The sequence below is a fragment of the Microcebus murinus genome, chromosome 8 (assembly GCF_040939455.1).
Source record: "Microcebus murinus isolate Inina chromosome 8, M.murinus_Inina_mat1.0, whole genome shotgun sequence".
Taxonomy (NCBI): domain Eukaryota; kingdom Metazoa; phylum Chordata; class Mammalia; order Primates; family Cheirogaleidae; genus Microcebus; species Microcebus murinus.
Genome location: NC_134111.1, coordinates 59,259,056 through 59,282,059, shown reverse-complemented (window position 1 = coordinate 59,282,059; position 23,004 = coordinate 59,259,056). Strand labels below are relative to the sequence as shown.

The 23,004-nt window shown below is 33.8% G+C and overlaps 1 protein-coding gene across 4 annotated transcripts in view; it reads left to right on the top strand.

Annotated features, from left to right (window-relative positions):
• Positions 1-20,046: 20,046 nt before the first annotated feature.
• PDE1A (phosphodiesterase 1A) overlaps positions 20,047-23,004 on the top strand; it is a 315,490-nt gene continuing 312,532 nt past the window's right edge. The window contains exons 1-2 of one of the 4 annotated variants that reach the window (XM_076005730.1): positions 20,047-20,268; positions 20,959-21,069. In XM_076005730.1, coding sequence (XP_075861845.1) covers positions 20,267-20,268; positions 20,959-21,069 — 113 coding nt within the window. In that variant the 5' untranslated portion in view covers positions 20,047-20,266. Of the gene's footprint in view, positions 20,269-20,508; positions 20,730-20,786; positions 21,070-23,004 lie in introns of those variants that run through there. The other 3 variants (XM_012785792.3, XM_012785793.3, XM_012785794.3) reach the window with 3 other exon arrangements.

Below are 23,004 nucleotides of genomic sequence, written 5' to 3'. Positions count from 1 at the left end.
CAAATTCTCTTTCCATATTTTGGGGAAAAAACACAAAGTTTGGAATGCAAATGTTTATTTTAAACTTGTGATAGGACTAGAATCACTTTCCAGATCTTTCTGTAATATATTTATAAACTTTTCTGCATTCTGATACAATTAGAAAATGTATTGAATTGTTTGTTTGATTACTGGTGTTTTTACAATCTTGGGGATGTTGAATCTGAATTGCTACTGGTCAAATCTGTGAAGTACAAGATAGGTTAGTTTGGTGCTAGTCACCACATATTCATCTCTTTAAATTCTTATTTAAAAATTCTTTAAGAAAACTAAACTCTTAGTAAGTGGCTTAGTAATAATTTCTCTTAAATATTGATTATAAATGATAACAAATAAAGATAAATAAGTAAAAATAAATAACAATAATCAAGATATTGAACAGCCTAGTAGGGTGGTTCTCTGTTAATTAAGGTTTTATTAAATGTGGTCAACACTCCTGAATGCAAAATGTTATCTAATTTTCTTCTAAACTCAGATTGTTATTAATTTTTCAAGAGAAGAAAGAATAAATGAAGCATAAATGAAGTTCTTGGATAAAAAAAAAAACTTGATAGAAATTAAATTGTGTAGAAGCCTGGTCCTAGGAAAAATTGTAGTTATTTATTTTAGGGTAAGCCATTCCCATATTTACATCCCTCTTTCAGACCCTACTTCTCTGATTCTCAGTGCTGTGATAAAAATTGCTATTTAACTTTCTTCTTCAAAACTTACTTATTCTATGTACTAACTTCTCAGAGAACTGGGAAATAATTAGTTGAGTAACTAATTTATGTGAAAATATTAAAAGTAATAATTGATATATGTATTAGCTTTTAAATTTAAATAAGTACTATTGATGTCTTTATCCTCGTCATAGAAATTTCTGGCTCTTTCACAAGACATTTCTGAGAGTTTTTTGGTCAGAGTGGGCTTTCCAGTAGCTGCCAAATCACATCACATAGGCAGCAGCCTACTCTGCCTACATGCAAATGAATGTATAATAGATCTATTATTTTCAGGATGTTTGCCTGTGTAATATGAAACATTTGTCAAGTATCTGTATGGATTATGTATTTTAATTAGGACTCACTGGGCGCTGTTGGTTATCTAGGCCTGATTAATAAAAACAACTCACATAAAATAAATTCTGATGTTCTTGATGAATTAGTTCTAGTCTGGAGTCTTTTCAAGAAGAAAATGTCTATGCTCGTCATCAAAGGCAGAAAGGCATAAGCTGGCTTAAATAATATCAATCTCAGTTGGTTTCCTGTGAAATTTCTTTTATTCTCCCCCTTTTATAAGGGATAGATTTATTTTAGGAAATGATAGTTCTGCTAGACAGATATGGACAGCAAAAAGGGGTTAGACCAGAAAGGGCAGGCTGGCTATTTGGAATATGAGCCCTAAAATGAGATGGAAACCCAGCACTCAAGATGTTCAAATGCCTCTTTGTTTTTGCAAATGCAATTCATAACTAGGGCTATCTATGAAGGCTTTTTTTTGTTAAATCCTATTTGTATACCTATTTATTCCTAATAATCACTGATATACTTCAAGTTGCATTTTTTTAGTTTACAAAGTGAGTTCATCTACCAAATGAGCCCTGACTGCAGTTAGTTGAAAGTATCTGTTAAAGATGGAATTATAAAAAATACTTTGAAAGTAATCATTTTGATGAAATATCAACTTGGGGATAAAAACATGAAATGGTTAAATTTTTCAATAACTTCTATTACTTTTTCACTAGCAGTTCTTTCAAGTTAACCATCTTTCCTGCTGTGTGTTAGTAGGCTTCCTTAATATAATTTCAGTTCAATTCTATAACATTCTGTCATTTACAGTTAATAGCACATTTTATTTTAGTTGTTAACAATCCCTCTGATTCTCCACACTCGTTTCTCAGGTATTGGTTTGGTGAGGAGGGAGAGGAAAAGAAGTTCTCCTGTGAGGAACCAACAACTGGCAACAGCACAAAGCTGTTTGGTTGATTGAACTCTTGCTCTTGGATGAGAACCACCCTTCATGGATAGTGAAACTGCTGTTCCTTTGTATTGGTGATCACTGATTTTTTTTCTCCACATGGCTTTGGTTTGTATGGTGTGCTTTCAAATGCTGGCACTCATGCCCAGTTGTTGGTTTCTTACAGGGTGTTATCATGGCCTCCTGATGCACAATCTCTTGATATGGGATATCTGTCTTAATCTCAACACCATCTTTACCACTTTCCTTCCCACAGCTGATGGACCACCTGTACTGCCTTGCTTCTGGGGTACACCCATCCAGTGAGGGAGTGGCCCCTTGGAATGGGTACCAGCCAAATGGCTTTAGCTTCCTCACCTTCTCCATTGTCTAGCTGCATCGCAGACAACCTTGTGCATCCTTGCAACAGCACATGATGGGAATGCAGACTGTACTTGTGCCACTTCATCCTTCTGATCTGCCCCTTTTTTGTACTCAAGCTGCATCAGGTGCTTTGCATATCAGGAGCTTAGTCACTTTCAAAAGAGATGATTACTAGTACTTGCTTTAGCAGCAAAGGGAGATATTTTGAATACTTCTTTGTTTTGGAAGATTGGAGCTGAAGGATTAATTTAAATACTTTTCCTCAGCTACAGGGAGGATGAAGGGAGGAATAGTTGTTCTCCTCAAACTTATAGTGCTTCAAAAAGTCACTTCTTTTTTTGTTTCTCTATTTGGTAGAAGTCCTTCTCTTACATCACTATGTGATAAAAGTCACCAAACCAGTTTGGCCTCTGTCACTTACTAATTACATTATTTAATTACCAAACAACTGGCATAAATAGGTCTTAGAATAAATATAAGCTACTGCTGGTAAGAACATAAATTAGAGTGTAGAAACAAAGTGTAGACTCCTGGAAAGAAGACTACATCTCTGAACTTTCACTGTGCTGTGAAAGTCAGTTTATTTTAGAGAGAAACAAAGAGTTTTAATATGACACAAGTCTGTTAATGGAGGTGAGTTAGAGAGCTTTCATTTTAAGCTATGAGGTTTGAGCCACAAAGCAACTTTATGAACTCTAGGTTGAATGACCCAAACTTTCTAGCTAATTAGTTACAATTAGGACATGAAATCAGGTTTTCCAATTTCATTTGTAGGGCTCTTTCCACTGTAATGTTTGTATCCATCAGGGTTGGTCAAGGAAATAGAAACCATTCTAAATATTTAAAACAGAAGGAATTAATTTATTAGAGGGAACTGGTTATACTGGCAATGTGAGAGAAAAGGAATTGAACAGGGAAAAGTGAAACAACCCACAGGATAGCAATTGCAGGGAGCTGCTATTATCCCTAGGACTCAAGTGTGTTTCAGGAACCCATGTGGTGGGAGCTAGGAACAGGGTAGGTGCTGCTTGGCAGAAGCTGGAACAACAGAGGATGGGGCTGTCTACTGGGAACTAAAGCCACAGAAAAGGAGCTGCCATTATCAGAGAAGCTAACTATGGCAGAGAGAGACAGGGAGAAGTCTCTGGATTCTTCCTTCATCCTGGTCTACCATTCTTCTGCCTGTGTCTCATTTCTCTTTTCCAATTCTTACCTTTTTGGAAATACATATGTAGTCATACTGACAGTATTACTTAGAAAAATATGTAGCTATGGACTAAGAAAAAACATAGCATGTCTAATAACTAAGCTCTAAAAGGATAAAGAGAGGAACACCCTAGTAAGATTGGTATTTAATTATTATAAAAATGATAAATATTACACAAGCAGTAAATGACAAAATAAGACATCCATTGCACTATTTATTCCTTTTTATGCTCATCACACCCTTTGCTATAATTCTACCTCTTTGTTTTTCCCCATCATAAGAGAAGGAGGTAAATGAAGGAGAAGAATCAGAAAGATGAGATGGGGACAAGGGGAAGGCAAAGTGAATCATCAGAGGAACAAATATAGAGGGAATCAAGAAGTCCCAGACAATAGAGGCAGAGAACAAGGCTAGTAACTGCAATTATACATTAAAATTTTGAAGTAATACTATGCATACTACATTTTAATGGAAATTCTCATTTACATAAGAGGAAAGAAGACAGGTTTGGAGGGTGAGGGGAAACAGATATCAAACAAATCCTCCCCTCATTACATCACTTGCCTTTAAGCTGGCTGACCTTGATTTCTTGCCACCAGAGCAAGTTCCACAGATGTTTCATCCTCTGAGCTGGTGGAATGCCCCAAATCCTATGTTTTTATGAATATTTTACATAGCTTTTTTCCTTGTGACTTAAACTCATCTGGACTTAGGATCTAAGTTTGGACAGCAGAAGGAAGCATAAACAGCAAAGGAAAGCATCTTATAGAAGAGAAAATCTTAAACTTTGACCATAAGCAAGGGAGAGAAGCCAGACAGCTTCAATTATTTTTGTTTACTACTATCTGTTAAGGCTATTTTGTTTACTACTATCTGTCTTGCTGCTGCTCTGAGCAAGTCACCTGCCTCAATTTCATTAGTATCTTTTCATTGCCTGGCCCTGCTCTCCAATTATGGTCAGGTAATTGCTTTGTCACCTCTTATCCACATTTGGAAATGTTTATGTTCATAGTCCTGTAACTTGAAACAGGTCACTGAATTTTAAGAAGGTTAGGGTTCTTTTTATTTTCTGCCTTTTGTTAGTTATTAAGAGATGTTTACTGAGGAACACAGAGACCACCATTTAAGTAATTTTTACCAAAGACATCCAATATCATGACAGAATTCAGGATGTGGAGGGAGACTGGCAGGTGGGGAAGGAGAGACAGAGAGGAATAGTTGGCAGGCCCTATGTGCATCATCTTCTCAGTTTAGAAGCCCATATGGTGCTTCATAATGCTCTGTTCAATTGCCATATAGTTTTAGTCTATATCTTATTAAAAATAAACTCTATTAAGGACAGCATTTCAGTTAAATTATAAGTCTCACATTATAATTCACAAGAATTTTTCAGGAGTATCTTGAGTTTAATATAGACTGACCTTGAAAGATAAATTGAAGCATCTATTTTTTTAATGAAAACATTTTTTCTAAAAGAACTGTTTCCACTATTTAGTTTGTCAAGGACATAAAGATTACATGTACTTGGTTAAAATACAGTTAAAAGTGCAATTTTAATATTGTAAACAAAATAAAGTAAACCAAAATATAATAAATAAAACCTCCCCAACTACTCTACTGCCCATAATCAAGGCATGCCCTCTTCCTTTTGTAGTTTGATGTACAAAAGGAAGGTGAGAGTCTTAATTTGAAACCCCAGGGATGAACTACACAAAGCAAATCACAGTGCCTACCCTTAAAAATCTTGTAATCTGGCTTATCTGATGAGATATAGCTACAATAGCGAATTGGAGTGGCTCACAACCACTGTCAGTGATATATTAGGGTTTAATCTTACAGTTGGTCAAATACCAAGCTACTTGGAATTAATGATACTAATCTGTATGTTTTATTTAATTGCCAGGATAATTTTTGGAAAACATAAATAAATATACTTAAAGGAAACTGGACTTTATTTTCTATAATCTTACTGATACTTTTATATCTGAACTATTTACACTATCAACATTTCATATATCGTCCAGTCACAAACAGTGATTTGTCTTCAGTATCACATTGACTGTGTAAGAGGGCCACCCTCTCCTCTGATGCTATCTTTCCTACCACCCACTGCTTCCTGGATTTGTAACTTAAGGGAAGTAGAGCAGCTGCCTTGAGCAGACTCACTCAGAGCACACTCATAAATACACAGACGCCTAAAAAAGCCCAAGGAAAAATGAGATATGGAAGCAATGCCCATCAATGATAATTCTTATAAATGTACTCACACTCTGATTTTCTTTATCTGGCTTTTGGACATGGAGACATATGCTTATTTTCATTAACATGATTTCCCCCCAAAAGATAAATATATGATTTTGGCAGAGAAGTCAAAACAAATGTGAAAACTGAGAAACATCCAAGTTATTATCTTGACAATTGGCTTTGATACACCAGTTGGACATCTTCAAGAACCAAAGATTTATCGTCCATTGACGTAAACTCATAGTGTAGAAATTCTAAAGATATGCCAGGGAACCAAGAGATTTCTATTCCCAAAATAGGTACTGTTCTTTTATTGCCTAATAGAATAATCGAATATGCTTTACAGGATAAAACGAGATTCATAGGAATTTTAAATACCAAAAAACTACAAATAAAATAATTAATGACATCTAATACTTAGAATATATCAAATATTATATGCAATTTAATTAATTCATTAAACTTACAAAAATGTTTAACTAGTGTAGAATATTAGATATTTTCATACATTTTTGGTGATGCTTTTACTTACATTTACTTGGAAAATTTACTTTGTAGCTATTCAGAAAATTAAACAATTTGACTTTAAAGTGTATACATAGATACATCTATCAAATAAAAGATCAAATGCATCAATTTTTTGTTAAATTGAACATAGTTTAAAAAATTCACAGAATATATATTTTGAAATATTTAAGGTTGAATTTTTAAATTACTTATTTTCCCTGAAATTATAAAGGTTTACATTATAAAGTGATAAACTAATTTGAAAAGGCAATGCCTGATTTAAAAATAATCTAATAAAAGCAATATGTTTTATAATTATCTAAATTATTAAACTAGGTTAATTAAGATATTTTCAGCAAATGTTTCTAAATGGCTGACATAAAACTCCCAAATTGATTTTAATTTTGGTGCTTTGGACTTGGAATTGATAGGTTTATTAGTTGGAAAAGGAACTTTAATATCCTGATATAGCCTTAAGCTAGTTATTTCCTGCTCCAGTCACATAAAGCTTCACTTACAATAGTTAATTTGGGATTTTTAAACTTAATTAATATTTCCTTTTCTAACATGTGAAGGTAATTAAGTCCCAAGCAGATCTGCCTGTAAACATCCTGGCTAAGTAACAAAACACTTCCAAATTTTCTTCTATGTACATAGTATTAATACTCCATTATCAGTTAAATTAATTTACATATGAACAAATATAGACCTACTGGTCAGTCTGTAATGGTTTAAAACATAGTTCACATGTGTTACAGTTTTTTATAAACCTTATTAGAGGTTGAGCATCACAAGAATACTCTAAAGTTCGTAGGGCAGCTTTTCTTATATCCCTTCAAGATCATACTGATAGATCTGATGTTATTGAATGTTTCCTTCCACCGTGGTGGAAGGACCATGGTGGAAGGAAATCATGGATCAAGGATCATGTTACATGCATGGCCTCTCTGAAACTTCACGACAACCCAGTGAATTAAGTTCTATGATTAGTACTTTATGTTGGAGGAAACTAGAAATACTAAGCAGTCTCTTCAAGGTTATTGAGTTAGTAAGTGGTGAGGCTGGGAATAGATTCAACCTTATCTTCACCTCTTTTGGCTTTTTATTTATAGATGAAGATACTGAAATATAGAGAGCTTAAGTGTTTAGATAACTAGCAAAGAGTAGTGCCAGAAGCTGAACTCAGTCACTATGAATCCAAATCTAGTGTTGATTCTACTCTGCCAACATGCTGTACCAAATCATTGTAAAAGTCTTCATAAATACAATTTGTCCATTTAAATCATGTGAAGTTAGCAGTGACTTTCAGTAGGTCTAAATTAGATGTTATTATATATATATTATATACACTTTGAACTGAACCTATCCTCTGAGGTATAAATATATCTTATTTATGTGATTTCTGATTTTATAGTCAATCAGCCTTTTGCTTCCCTCCCTCCCTCCCTCCCTCCCTCCCTCCCTCCCTCCCTCCCTCCCTTCCTTCCTTCCTTCCTTCCTTCCTTCCTTCCTTCCTTCCTTCCTCCCTCCCTCCCTCTCTCTCTCCCTCCCTCCCTTCCTTCTTCCTTTCTTCTTCTTCCTCCCTCCCTCCCTCCCTCCCTCCCTCCTTCCATCTCTCTCTTCCTTCCTTTCTCCCTTCCTAGATAATTGTGACAATTTTATCTGGAGTTTTAGCTAATGGTAATAGGAAAGGCAGTTGGGTTCTCTTGCATGGAATAAGCATGAATATACAATTAGGTAATGAATATTCAGTATTTTATGGAGCTTTTGGGTGGGGGAAGGTCCTGTGCATATATATTAACATACTTACAGTACTGCAAGCACATAATCATGCATTTGTCATTGATGTGAATGAAAAGCACCAGAAATAAATATATGTTTACATTGATTGTATTTATTGAAAATATGTAAGTGGATGAAAAATTTTATATCAGTATTGACAATCTGAGTACATGTGAAGAAATGTATTACTGCATAAGTCAAGATAACATTATTTTGAATACAAAACATATGGCTTCACTTAAACCAAAAAAAGAGCTGATTTTTTATTTTAAAAATATAGAGAATTTGGTTAACTCAGACACTATTTGTCTTAAGAAGTATTTATTACAGATCAATGTGGCAAATTTAATAATTTGGCAAGGTTTTGAAGTGGGAGAGATTAGTCCCTTGTAAAATAACTTCCCTTTTTTGTACTTCTTGTCTCTCTCTTCATGTAACAAAGCCCTTAAGCACTGTTTGGACTCCCTGCTTCTTTCAAGAATGATTTGATGTCAGTAATTTATGCCCTGTAGTCCTTGTCTTCTCCAACAATTATTTGCAATTTAACATTTTTAAGTAATGCTACAATAAAAAGCTTTCTCTTCAACAATCTTAGGCATATTCAAGCAAGTGGGGGACATATTTGGAAAAAAGGAAAATGATTTCTTGAGCATAGCTGAGTCAACTTCTTCTAATCCATGTCTGCATAAAACTGACCATGAAACCAACAAATCATGTAATAGGTGTTTTCATAAGTGCTTATTTCGAGTGAGGCAAAGGCAATATATGTAACCTAAACATTTGTACCCCCGTAATATGCCAAAATAAAAAAAAATTAAAAAATTTCCCTGTTTAGGTTAAATTCAAAACTTTGGTATATAAATCCTTGGCTGCCTCTGAAAGCTTACTGTTCTGGGGATGTAAAATAAAACTAATGCAGGCCCACTGTTTGGCCTACCACCTAGAGGGAGAAGAGAGAAAATCTCGAAAGCTTCCAATTATTTGTGATGGCTCTTGAGCCTCTTTTGCTTGTAATTTTTAATGATATGTATATACAGAATATATACAGAATTTAAGGTTGATTCAGTAACTTGGGAATTCACCATGAGTAAAATAGACCACTTTTGTGGAACCAACCTCTATTTTGTGATCTTGCCAATGAGATCCTTTAAAGACAGTGTGGATGTTCTGGCCATTTCTAACACTGTTGATTGATTTTTGACACGATCTTAGCTATGGAATTGGGGTAATGAATGGTGAAGATGTGAATGTTTGGTCTGGCCATAACTCATTACTGCTGCAGGCTCATCTCTTAGATTATTTAATGTTAATGTTTAATTTTATTGAATGAGAACTTTTTACTACTTAAAATTAAAATGTAGTTTTATAAAATATTTTGCCATATGTATTTGATTCACTCAGTTTTAACAAGCTTTGTAGACTACAGTTGAGGAGTACTAGACCTATAATACGTCCATAGAATATTTAAAAATCGCTATTAGTATTCATTGACTTTTTTTTTTGTTTAGAATCTATTTGTAAGATAACGATCTGATTAATTTTAGAATCAAAAGAAAAACATGTGCTGGAAGCCAAATAACTGAGGATATTTTGCTTATATTGCATGAAGTAGATAAGAATATAGACAGAGCCCAGTTAAAAAAGAAGTAAAAAAATATTGGGGGAGGAATAAGACCTGAAATTTTCTGAATTAATGGTATATGCCCAGTATCTTCTGATAGATTGTATCTCTTCTCATAATATGTGCAGAAATGATTGTTCATACATTTATTTAACAAATATTGGAGCACTTACTTTATTCCAAGCCCTGTTCTAAGTTTCTGTGTATATATCAGCAAGCAAGAGAGACATAGTCCCTATAAATGTAAATCATGGAGCTTACATTTGAGAAAGAGCAACACACCATAAACAAGTAAACACAGGGCAATGTGATTGGAAATGTCACTTGAAGTCTGATATTTTAGGTTGGACGGACAGACCAAGGGTCCTGGTGGCAGCATCTGTTTCAAGATATGAGGAGATGGGTGTTGGTAGAAGGAACAGCAGTCTCAGAGGCCCTAAATCAACAAAGAGCTTTGTACATTGAAGGATTAGAAACAAAAAACGCCAGTGTGGCTGGAGCAAAATCAGTGAAAGGGAGAGTAGCTGGGAAGGAAGTCAGTCAGAAGGGCACTTCTGACACATAAATCAGAGCTCAAAATGCCTCAAGAGTTTCCTTCTTGAAGAGCTTTGATCTCTTCCTCAAAATTTGTCAAGAGCTTCCCATTACACCTAGAACAAAATCCCAGGACTGCTCAGTGGTCCCCTGCATGATATGATACTCCTGATACTGATACTCCTGATACTGATATTCCTCAGTGCTCTGCATGATATGACTCTGCCACCTACCCACTAACTCTCCTGTCTACTTCCTAGCAGCAACGTGCCTCCTTGCTGATCGTCCAATATGCCAAGTATCTCCAGCCTCAGGATGTTTTTATTTGCTGTTTCCTCTGCTTGAAATTCTCTTTCCATAGATATATACATGGCCTCTTCATTATTTTTGTTTATTTCATTTTCATTCTCTGCTCAAATGTTAAAACTTTAAAGAACCCTTCCTTCAATATCAATACAAAATCTACCCCTCTCTTCTCTCAATTCTTTTACCTTGCTTCTTCCAGTTGCTATGGCTAGGCAATAAATTATGCCAAAGCTTAGTTGCTTAAAACAACAATAGTTAATTATCATTTTTCAGTTTTTGACGATGAGGAATTTAACAATAGTTTGGCTGGTGGTTCTGGCTCTGGGTGTTTTAGGAAGTTTCATTCAGACAGTGGCTGTGGCTGAGGTCATTTCTTAGACTTCACTCATACATCTGGCACCTGATCTGGGAAGACTCAAAAAGCCAGGGACTGGAACACCTGGGTCTCCTTAGTCATCTTTCTCTTTCTCTATAGGGACTCTTCAGTATTGTGGCTTCAGAGTAGTCAGAATTTTTACATGGTGGCTCAAGGCTCTGAAGGCAAATGTCCCAAGAGAGAGCTATCCAGGCAGAAGCCATATCACCATTTATTAACTGTCATTGGAAAGTAAGTCAGTGTTCCTTCTGTGCATTCTACTGGATGAGGCAGCTACAAAGGTTTACATCTTGAAGGGAGGAGGGGGGAATGTAGGCCTCATCTCTTGATGGAGAAGTGTCAATATGACACTGTAAGAACATGTGGAATGGTATACAGATATTCTCCCATTTGGAAAATATAATCTTCCACATTGCTTTATTCTTTCTCCAAAGATTTCCCTCTATCACTAGAATATATACCATATAAAGACAAGACTTTTACTATCTTCTTTGCTGCTGATCAATCTTCTTTGTTACACAGATCAGTGATTGGCATACAGAAGGCACTCAATGTTTTCTGTTGTTAAATGAATAAATATTTCCTGATTCAATGATCTATGAAGCAACAGAAGTATTATGGAAACTAGTGTTTTAGAGATAGAAAAATTTTTGTAATATTCTATAAACCGTTCCAGAAACACAATGAAAGAATAGAACATATTAAATTATCTTAAAAGTGACTTGGTTTTCATGATGTGTACCTACATTGAACATAGAAAATAAATGCTTCCTGTATATTTTGGAAAAACTATGACTTTTTTTTTTTTTATAACATTATACTTACAGAGTTCTCAGTTGATACAAATCACAATAGTATGAGGAGTGTGACTTTAGGTTGTAATCTACTCATCTGCACAGATGATAACATTGGAAATAGCATATTAATCTTCAGTCACGGCCATACAAACACAATTATCTAGCCCATACTATATCAATGAAGATGAGCTATGTGGTACAGTGATCTTATGTTTTGGACTATTCACTTTACCATTTTCTGTGGGGGTATACCTTAAGGTTGCCCATAACAGTTCTTAAGCACATGAGAATCATTATACCAGCAGGGAAAATGGGTGATTTTTCATTCAAATTGAAAACAACCTAAATGTTCACAGTTGGGAGAATGGTTCAGAAAATAATTAGATACCACCATCTAAGGTATAGGCATTTAAAAAGATGTTGCAAAAGAGAAGACAAAAGATCATTTTTCATAGCCGACAAGTTTACCGCACTAAAATTTCAAGATAATTAACTAAAAAATCAGAATAATAAAATTCAATTAGTTAGTAGATAGAAAATAATATTAAAAACTTACTAGATTTTTTATAAACAGCACTGATCAGAAGACTGGAAAATAGGAAAATAGGCAATCATAATAGCAACAAAATATAAAACAGTCCAGATATGAATATGAAAGAATAAACTGAGAGAAAATGCAGTAGTAACGTGTTTGAGTACAGGCTTTGGAATTAGTCACCTCTAGGTCTAAATCCTGACTCTGTCAGGTACTACCCAGGGGGTTTAATCTCTCTAAGCTCAGTAGTTCTCATCTATTAAATGGATATAATAGTTTAAATATTGATGTGAGATTAACAGATAGTTTATGCCTGGAAAAAACATTGGAAAATAATATATATTAAATGTAATTTAAGATGTATCAAAACTTTATTAATAGAGCTGTGGGACTTATGTAAGAATAGAGTGCGGGAACAATAAAACATCACAGGTGCTTCAGGGACAAATACAGTACTAGTATATATAAAGATGTACTGTTTGACAAGGGCCACAGCACGTACTGAGAAAGGCAGAAGAAGAATTTCAATAAATGGTTCTGGACCAATGGTGAACTCTTTGAAAAAAAAAATAGCTAGATATATACTTTTCCTCTAAACCCAGAGAAATTCCATATATATCAGAGCATTAAATAAAATAAAACTATATATTAATTAGAGTAAAATCTAGGTAAGTATTGGATGTTGACTTTGGAAAAAACTTGCAAAGCAAAAGAGCAATAGCAGGACCACAGATATTCTACTGGTAATAATTACAACACATTTTACTTCAATTTCTATATCTTGATTTTTTTCAACTTTAGACCTACAACTTTAGACAGTATTACTTAATTCTCCACAATATAAGCTGAGAATGTCAGTGATTATAAACTTCCCTTCACCTTTCATCCCCGTTTTTCTCCCAATATCTATCAGCTATACCATAACTTTTACTAAGGTTCAGAACATTTATATTTTATTCTGTATCTATAATAAAATCATTTTTTTGCCTAGAAGTTGAATTCTAAAGACTAAAAACTGACAGACAACATTTGATAATATTATTGTGTAAGTATTGATGTAGAATATGCTACATGCTTGAGACCCACTGAGGAAACAAATGTATTAATAATTCTTTTTAAACAACTTTATTGAGGTATAATTTACATACCATAAAATTCACTCATTTTAAGGGTACAATTTGAAGGTTTTTAGTTTTTAGTAAACATACCAAGTGATGTAATCATTATCACAATCCAGTTTTAGAACATTTTCATGTTTTCATCACACCAGTAAGATCCTCATGTCCTTTTACTCTTAATCCCCTTTGGTCCTCTCAGCCCCAGGAAACCACTAGTCTGTTTTCTGACTCTACAGAATTGCCTTTTCTTGACATTTCATATAAATGGATTCATACACTATGTGGTCTCTTGTGTTTGGCTTTTTTCATTTAGCAAAGTGGTATTAAGATTTACGTAGTTATAACATATACCAGTATTTAATTCCTTCTTACTGCTGAATAATATTCCATTAAACTTGCTCTATCACATGTTGCTACTCATTTACCAGTTGATAGATATTTGGGTTGTTTCCACTTTTTGGCTATTATGAATATGTTTGCAATGAACATTTGTGTGTATATCTTTGTATGGACATATGTTTTACTTCTTTTAAGTAGATACTTAAGAAATTTAATTCTGTATTTTTGAAACTAGTCTACTCAAAGAAAAATGTCCCAGTGATCAAGAGTATCTGGAGTTTATTTTTTTAAATGTCACCAATTACTTTAAATTATTCCATATTTTAGTTTAGCTTATAATCTAACTATGGCTTCTTGGTTCAGATTTTCCCCTTTAAAATAATTTTTAATTAAATATTTTATAACTACAAAAAGATACAAAGATATTACCTGTACAACTATACATTCACTGCATACTCACTGTTCAAGAAATAAAACACTTTCAAAACAGTTGAAGTACCTTATGTATTTCACCTCAGTAACATCCGCTTTCTCTTTTTCAGAGGTTACCATTATTTAGAGTTTGTTGTCTATCATTTCTTAAACTTTTACTAACTACTATATGTATTTCCTGATTAGCAGATGAATAAATGTCATTATACTGTCTAAATTCCTATTGGACTTGATTTTTGCTCAACGCTATTTTCATTAGATTTATTCATGTGTACTGTTTTTTTTTGTTGTTGTTGTTTTTTACTGCAGGTCATAAATTTGACCCTTTTATGAATATGCAACATATCCTTCCAGTTCATGGAAAGTTAAGTAGGGTATTTTTGGTTTTTTGCTATGGCAACAACACTATAACTACAGTAAGTACTCACTTAATGCCCTCAGTAGGTTCTTAGGTTCTCGGTAATTGTGATTTTAAGAAAAACGACATATAGGCCAGGCGCAGTGGCCCACGCCTGTAATCCTAGCTTTCTGGGAGGCTGAGGTGGGAGGGTAGCTGCAGCTCAGAGGTTCTACATCGGCCTGAGCACAGAGAGACCCTGTCTCTAGAGACAAGAAACAAGAAAAAGGCAATGAACAAATAAACAAACCCCACACAAATAAACAAAACCACAAAACAGAGCCGGGCGTTCTGGCGCGCACCAGTGGTCCCAGCTACTCGGGCAGCTGAGGCAGAAGGATCGCTCACGGCGGGTCCAGAACCTGGAGCGTGCGGTGACAATCACCTCAGTCACCGCACTCTACCCAGGGACACCGAATGACACTCTGTTTCAACAACAAACAAACAAACAAACAAACAAACAAACAAACAAACAGGGAAATGGATGGACTACCTACTTGGAAAAAAAAAGGAAAAACGACGTATAACGAAACCAATTTTACCAGAGTCTAATTGATATAATCAAGAGTTAAGTTCATACCGCATATTTCTGGTCATCACCAAACTTTTGGTCATCACCAAAAACATCACCAAACTTCTAAATAAAGGCCAAAACACTTCTAATGTTAAACACTGAAGTGAATGTTGGCTATACATACATTTAAGACAGATTAATAAAAAACAAGTAAGATAATTGTTTACCTAAATTTTGGTTCATCAGTGAACTGGTCACAGGAGCTGGTAGGTTAAATCAAGGAATAAATGTTTGCAAAGTGACAACTGTAAGGAGCACCTCCTCCTATCACGCAGTTCCGGAACAAACTACAACTAACATGGCTGCTTACTGAGAGCTGTAAGCACGACATCATTTACTGTCGTGCATTTGTGTGATTATTACCTGCTTTGCAAATTTTTATTTTGCAATAATTTGTATTCATCCATTCATTTTCCAATCTGCTTACTCCAGTTCAGGATCCAGGTGGCTGGAGCCCATCCGGGCAGCCCAGCGCACGAGGCGGGAACCAGACCCTGACAGGAAGCGGCTTTATCCTGGGAGCACTCACGCCCCCTCACACTCACGCAGACCGGGACCATTTAGACACGCTGAGGAACCTAACATGCACATCTTTGGGATGTGGCAGTAAACAGGAATACCAGGAGAAGACCTCCACAGACAAGGGGCGAACGTGCAAACTCCACACAGACAGTGGACCCAGTGGGAATCGAGTTTTTTTTCTCATTAATATTGAATGGAATGACGCTATTAGAGGATCTGTTAAATTGTTGTGTAAGTCTCATTTCTACATGTAGGAAACTATTTTAGTGTTTGTACATTTTCAACTTTCCTGGATATTGGTAAATTGCTTTCCAAAATGATTTTCTGCCAATACACCCACAAGGAATAGGGCTCATATTGCTCCACGTCCTTACCAGGGTCTGATATCACCAGATTTTTTCCTCAAAATTATTGGGTGTGGCAGGTCTAACTACATATATTTGGTCACTTTAAAATTTCACTGAATACTAGGAATTTTGAATATTTTCTGTCATGCCTGTTGTCCATTTCTGCTTCTGTTTCTGTGACTTTCTTGTTCATATTTTTTAAACATTTTTCTATTAACTTGCTTGTGCTTATCTTAAGACTTGTAGGAGTTACTTACATATTGTAGATACAAAACCTTTGTTGGTTATTTTATATGCATTGAAAATAATTTTCTCAATCCTCTTTTGGGGATTTTAGTGTCTTCCTCTGAAGTAAATGACAGACACACTTACTGTCTGGTGTGATAAAGATAATGTTTCCCTCCTGAGAAAAGATTTGGCATGCTTACATTACAGCCCATTATAAAAGATTCAGGTTCCCTAAGCTCAAGATCCCTCTCCTGAAGCATAACCCACTGTATGTGCAGGTGTCATGTCTTGTGTCACCTTGTGGGAATTGGGGCTTATAGAAACTGCACAAAAACGCTGATATGCTGTTTTTGGTGTGAGCAATAAATATGGTTCTTTATCTCTGATACTTAGGAGTGTTCTCTAGTATACAGACAAATGTGGTGGGATTAACTTTATAGCTTGTAAGAATGGTGAAATCTTAGAACTTTCACAGTTTTTAAACATCTTATTGTTTCTTTAATTAATAAGATGAGGTATATCAATTTTATTAAATTTTTCAGAGTCAGCGTTTTATTTTGTTGTTTTTACGGTGTTTCTGTTTTTTATTTTACTGATGTCTGCTCTGATATATTTTCCTTGTTTTTATTTATTTTGTTTTTAATTTGCTCATTCTCTTCAAGTTTCTTAAGGTGGATGCTGAGGTCATTGATATAAGATTTTTATTTTTAATATATTAATAGATATGCAGTGCTATAAATTTCCTCTTAGGTACTACTTTAACTATATCCAACAAATTTTGATATGTTTTAGTTTTTGTTTGGCTTGAAATACTTTCACATTTTCCTTTGGATTTCTTCTTAGATTCATGGGTTATTTTAAAATGTATTAATTAGTTTCCAAGTATTTGGAAAAGTTTCAAAGCTTTTTCTCTTAGTGACTTATAATTTAACTCCATTGAGGTCAGAGAATGTACTTTTTATCGTTTGAATCTCTCTAAATTTGAGACTTGTTTTATTTATTTTAAAAATATGTTTTCATTTTATCAATAAGACAATCTTTTAAAAAATATTCTTGATGAATTTAATTCACTTTTTCTAGAAGCCATCAATTGCTTTATCCCTATGATTTATTGTTCTAATTTGAACTAATTTCTTCCTAGCCCTTTTTCACAGATGCTAACCTGGGATTTTGTTTTAAATTTCTAATGCTAGATTGAGTACATGCTTTTGATTTTAGTTCATTACTTTTCCTATTTTTAAGTATATTAATTCAAGCAATTATTTTAAAAGAGTATTTGGGTGATATGCTTTCTGAATTTTATGCTTCTGAATAGGCCATCATTCATCTTTATCACTGAGTGATGGTTTGCTGGGTAAGGAATTAAAATTATTTTTTCTACCATTTGCTGCATGTGCCAATATAATGTTAATATGAAAACCAATAAAGTTAGTGCCACAAATACTTAGAACAATTTTACTTATAAATAATGGTGTAGTTTCTAAACAAAATGAACAATAGCAATGCATAAAAACAATGATAGATTATTTGGGAAATGGTTCATTATCAGTAAAATCTATTGAATAAATAACTACACTACAGTTCAAAGAAGAAAAATCATTAAATAGTAATAATAATAGTAATGAAATAGTAATAAAAATAGTAGTAAATAGTACTATAGTGATAAATAGTAATAAAAACTATTTTTTATTAGTAATAAAATATAGTAATAAAAACTAACAATTATAGAATAATTATTTTGTGCTACACTTTAAAATTCTTTGAAACTAATTTAATATGTGAACATTATGAGGAAGATGCTATTATTATGCTCATTTTATACATGAAGAAGCAGACACAGAATAGAAACTTATGAAAAATCACATAATTCTTTCAGTCAAAGAACAGAGACTCAAACCCAGGTAGTCCAGATTTAGAGTCTATTCTGTACTATATATTGGCATCAATGGATAGTCATTCTATAAATTTTTGTCACCATTACAAATAAAATATTAGGTAAATAGGAATGAACTAACTACCTATTCTAATAGAGATAATTTATCTGAATATAGAATTAAAGAAAAAGAAATGAAAACTATGAGAGATGAGAGACATATTGCATCAGTTTTTACTGTATATTAAGGACTAATGTTTTCTCAACTTTCTCCCACAGAACTTATATGACTGTTTTGTTTCGGAAAGCATATTTTAATTTCTAACAATCCTTATTGTCTTATTTCATGTCATAATGTCATATGTCTTTTTCATGTCATAATTTTTTGGTTTAGTTTAAATTCATGAATGTAACATCTCAAATATTTCTCAATATATTAATTAGAAAAAAAGTTGTACACTATTCCCTAAGTTCTATTTTGTTTGTTTCCATGTGATTTGTTTTATTTTTATTCTTTTAATACATCTTATAGACTTTAGTTATAAACTAAAAAAGAAAAATTCTTTGACTTCTCTACGTTAATAGAAGTAACTTTTTGATGCTTCCTGAGGCTGAAGGTCAAGGATTTAAATAATGAACTGTTTTATCCACTTTATTTTTCAAAATTTTATTTTATGAAACATTTAATGAAATAATTAAGCTTTTTTTAAGTCAATAACCCAATCAGTATACCCTGAGGTCTTAAATATCAATATGTATAGACATGACATAGTGAAAGCCAAGGGCAAATAGTCATAATGATAGGATAAGACTTGCTAACACATACTTACGTAGAATAGTACTCATTTTCTACCTTGTTAAAGCTGGCCAATGTGAAGGCTTGAACTTTCATGGCATATTTAGGAAATCACTTGTGGGCCCAAAGTGCTTACAGCCTCAAGCATTTTGGTATCTTGGCTCATAAAATGATAATAGTAGAGTAAGTGCTTTTTATGGAGATTTTTTGCTGTGATTCATCCTTGAGAGCAGAACTTGGATGTTTGTTGACTATTTCAGTAAAGAAAAATCTGTTTAGAGTTTATTAAATGAAATGTAGCTAGGATTACAAGTGAAGGCACAGTGAAGATAAAATTGGTACTTTTAGAGCAATGGTTAACTTATTTTTGACAACTCTGGTGAATGCTCATAGGAATGTGGTTTTAACTGTATAAAGCTATCTGCTAGTTAAAGACATTAAATTCAGATTGAGTTCTGGAAATATCTTGTCTGAGAGAGGAAAACTGAAGCTTTACTTGACTTACCCTCTTCTAATTTGTAAATCAGAAGGAATTTTCTATAAAATTTTGCATAGGTACTTTTTACATGTGTATCATTAGGACTTTGACTCTTAGAGACCATTAGTGTCATTTGAATAGATGTAGTAATTCTATATTGGAAGACTTCTTGTCAATAAAATATTAGTACCTATATTTAGAGGATTGGCTTTAAATCTGGAGAATGTCTCTTGTTTCTTAGTTTCTTCAGCTGTTAAACAGGAATATTACCTACCTCACAGGCTTTTTTAAGAATTAAAAAAGGTAATATGTTAGGTTCTGAGAATAGTATCTGATACATAGGAAATACTCAAGAAATATTCTATATTATCACCAATCTACTACCTTTGAATATCTCTACCTTAAAACTTAAGGCAAGTTTTCTTGCAGGAAGAAATAAAACTACTGGGGTTTCCAAACAAATAAGAAGAAATATTGCTTATAAGTAGATTTTCCTTAGCAGCTTGCAGATAGCAATAGCTGTTATGTAGCTCATACTCAAGGTCTGTGCTTAAGAAAGCTTGCCATGTGTTGAGAGCTTGGCTGACAACTCAGTTCTGATTCCTTTTATGTCCACTTTCTCTCATTTTTCTTCTAAAATGCACAAGCAGCAAAGCATCAATTTATCTCCTCATTCTACTTCTCTCTCTTTTAAACACGCACACATACACCTGCTCCTTTTTTCTTCAACACACACACGCTTGCATTTACACTGGTTTTATTTTGTTTATTTTTAAATCCCCAAAGGATTCACAGAGCAGGCTGTGTGCAGCTGCCGTGTTTTCCACTGGCAGTTACCTACTGTGTGGAGTTGCTAGGAGAAGGTGAATAAGCATGATTACAGCATCAGTTGATGTACGTATTCTTGCAGTAACAACCTGTGGAGCTCTGTGGTCTGTCTTCTGTATGGCTCTATGTGTTATTTTCTCTTGGTTGTCATGAGCATTTGTTGCTTTTATTGTTAGAGCATGATATATTTTTAAGTGTTGCTTCCAGATCAATTAAGAGACAAAAACCTTGGCATTTAAACAGGCACTTTTTTTCTCAGGGTGGTGCTGCAGATACTGCTTCCTACCATCTGTTTTCTTATTACATCCTGCTCTCGTTCCGTTGGTAGGGAGGAATTTAGCCTCTTCTGGAGTGCAAGAAAGTCATTCACGTTTCTCTTGTGCATAATAGAGCTCGCAAGCTGTAGGAATTCTTATGTGCTTCAGTGCACAGAACAGTAACAGATGAGTTGCTTTTCCGGAGAGCTTGAGTACTCAGTCGGTCAGTAGTACAGTAGCAGGCTCACATGTGCGGATTGTTCCTGTGAGGTTAGAGCATCTGTTTATACTGCTGTCTGCTTGAGGGGGGTGATGTGGTGAACAGGGGATGTGCCTGTCAAAGTCAATAAGCGATTCTGGCAGAGGCTTCCCTCAGCTTTGCACATCAGCACTGTTTTGATTAGATAAGAGATGCTACTGTATAACTGTTTGAGATTTGTAGTGGACTGAGGAATGCTTGTTCTGGCTGCTGAAACTGACTGTAACTGTATTGCTTTAGGAGCATCACCATGGGGTCAAGTGCTACAGAAATTGAAGAATTGGAAAACACCACTTTTAAGTATCTCATAGGAGAACACACTGAAATAATGTGGCAGCGCCTGAAAGGAATGTGAGTATGTTCTTTGCTTGGTTCTGTGATTTTATTTCTCCCAAAAAGATTTGACTATTAACATGACTAATTGTTGATGCTGTCTGCCTTTGTGGACTAGTGTTTCCTTTAGAAAGATTTTTTTTCTGGAAAAATAAAATGTGTCCATCTCAGCTAACAGCTTGTTGAGGGATTGGTGGTTTTTTTCACTTGTACATTTCATAAAAGTAAGGTAACTCCCAGAGAAGTCACTTCACTGTTATGCTACATGGTTTCTTTTATGCATTCTGTATGTGCTGTTTAGATATGCATTTAGATATGCAGAAAGGTAACTAGGAAAGTTGATTGCCTGGGTACTGGCCAAAATAAAATTTCCCTCAGGTAAGTAGAAAGAGAAATAAGACTGGTACTTTCTCTGTGATTATATTTTGAAAAACAATGACAGGATTAATATGATAGGTAATTATACTTCATTGTGCTTATTCTTTATGTCTTTAACAATATTTCTATAAGAAAAAAGTGTTCAACTAAAAATATTGGCATTATATCAAACTTATTAGAGAGTTTTGGCTTTACATTAACCATTTAACTTCTGAGAGTACAGAATAACCCATGGTATATAATAAATAGCCCTTACTAAGACAGGTCAATAATTGTGCATTTATGTTAAGTGTGAAATGTAATGACCTGAGTCAAACTTTAATTGCAGTGCTGTTCACCTTGCTTTTACACCTTTACTTTTTTTTGTTTTAGCTGTGTATGCTACTAATTCAGCATAGTATGAATTAGTATGTACTAATTCCTGTTTAGTGTACCAGCACCACACCATTTATATGATTTATTTTTAATTGTGTCATAATTTTAAAATGATATTTAATATTTGGGTAAAAATGTGAAATATGAGTATTTAAAGGCCATTGTAATTGCTTACTATATTTATAGATCTCAAAGGAAAATATATCTGCTTTTCTATAGCAACAGCTGAAGGAATCCTACACCATGCAAAGTAGAGTTTTCCAAGATTCATGTATCTAATGCTGTAGTTTCCACACTTTTAACAAAAAATGAGTAAATTTGATGTTCCTGTTTTGATATTGATTTTTTTAAGGAAAAATTATATCAAACTTTGTTTAGAGGTAAAAAATCTCTTCTACTTTTCTCCATTTGAATGTATTTAATGATGTTTATATATTTAAATGTTCTCTGTATGTTTTCTTACTACTTGAAGTAATACATGACACTACAGTACACTAGCATAAGAGTACACTAATGCAAACAACATTTAGCAGAGAATAACTTTTAAAAAGGAAGCCATCTTTATATCATTTGAATGAACTAGAGAAATCTGTTTCCAAAACCCATTGAAGATTAGAAATTACAGCTTTTTGGTGAGGTTGTTCTCTAGGGAAGCAAGTAATCCTGTCAAAGCAAATAATAGCTCACAAAATTAATTAGCATATATGCAAATTAAACATAGCAGTCATCAGATGATTTGTATTCTACCCTAATGAGTGGATGAACATTTGCACCAGAAAATTTATATATCGTATTGTAATCTATTTTAGATTTTATTCTCTTTAGCAGGATACGATATTATGTTTATTTTGTTTTGTTTGTATTTGTTCTGTTTTTCTGTAATTACTTAAATGTATGAAGATGTGGTGTAGTAGATTTATGCATATGTCTTTAAGAAATTACAAAAGTGATTTTGTGTTTACCTAATGCTTTAGGGAAAAAGTTACTGACTTTATCAAGTGAGCTCAAATATCAATCCATCATTATGTTTCAGAAAAGTGTGATAGACATTCAAAGTGGATCTTCATGAATTAGTAGAAAGGTATTTTAATGTATGTACATACTAAATTAATTTTGAGCTGTGTCTACATAGAGCCACTAAATGACCATTAACCAGATTTATTTTTTAAGTCATTATCATGAGACTAAAATGATTGATTG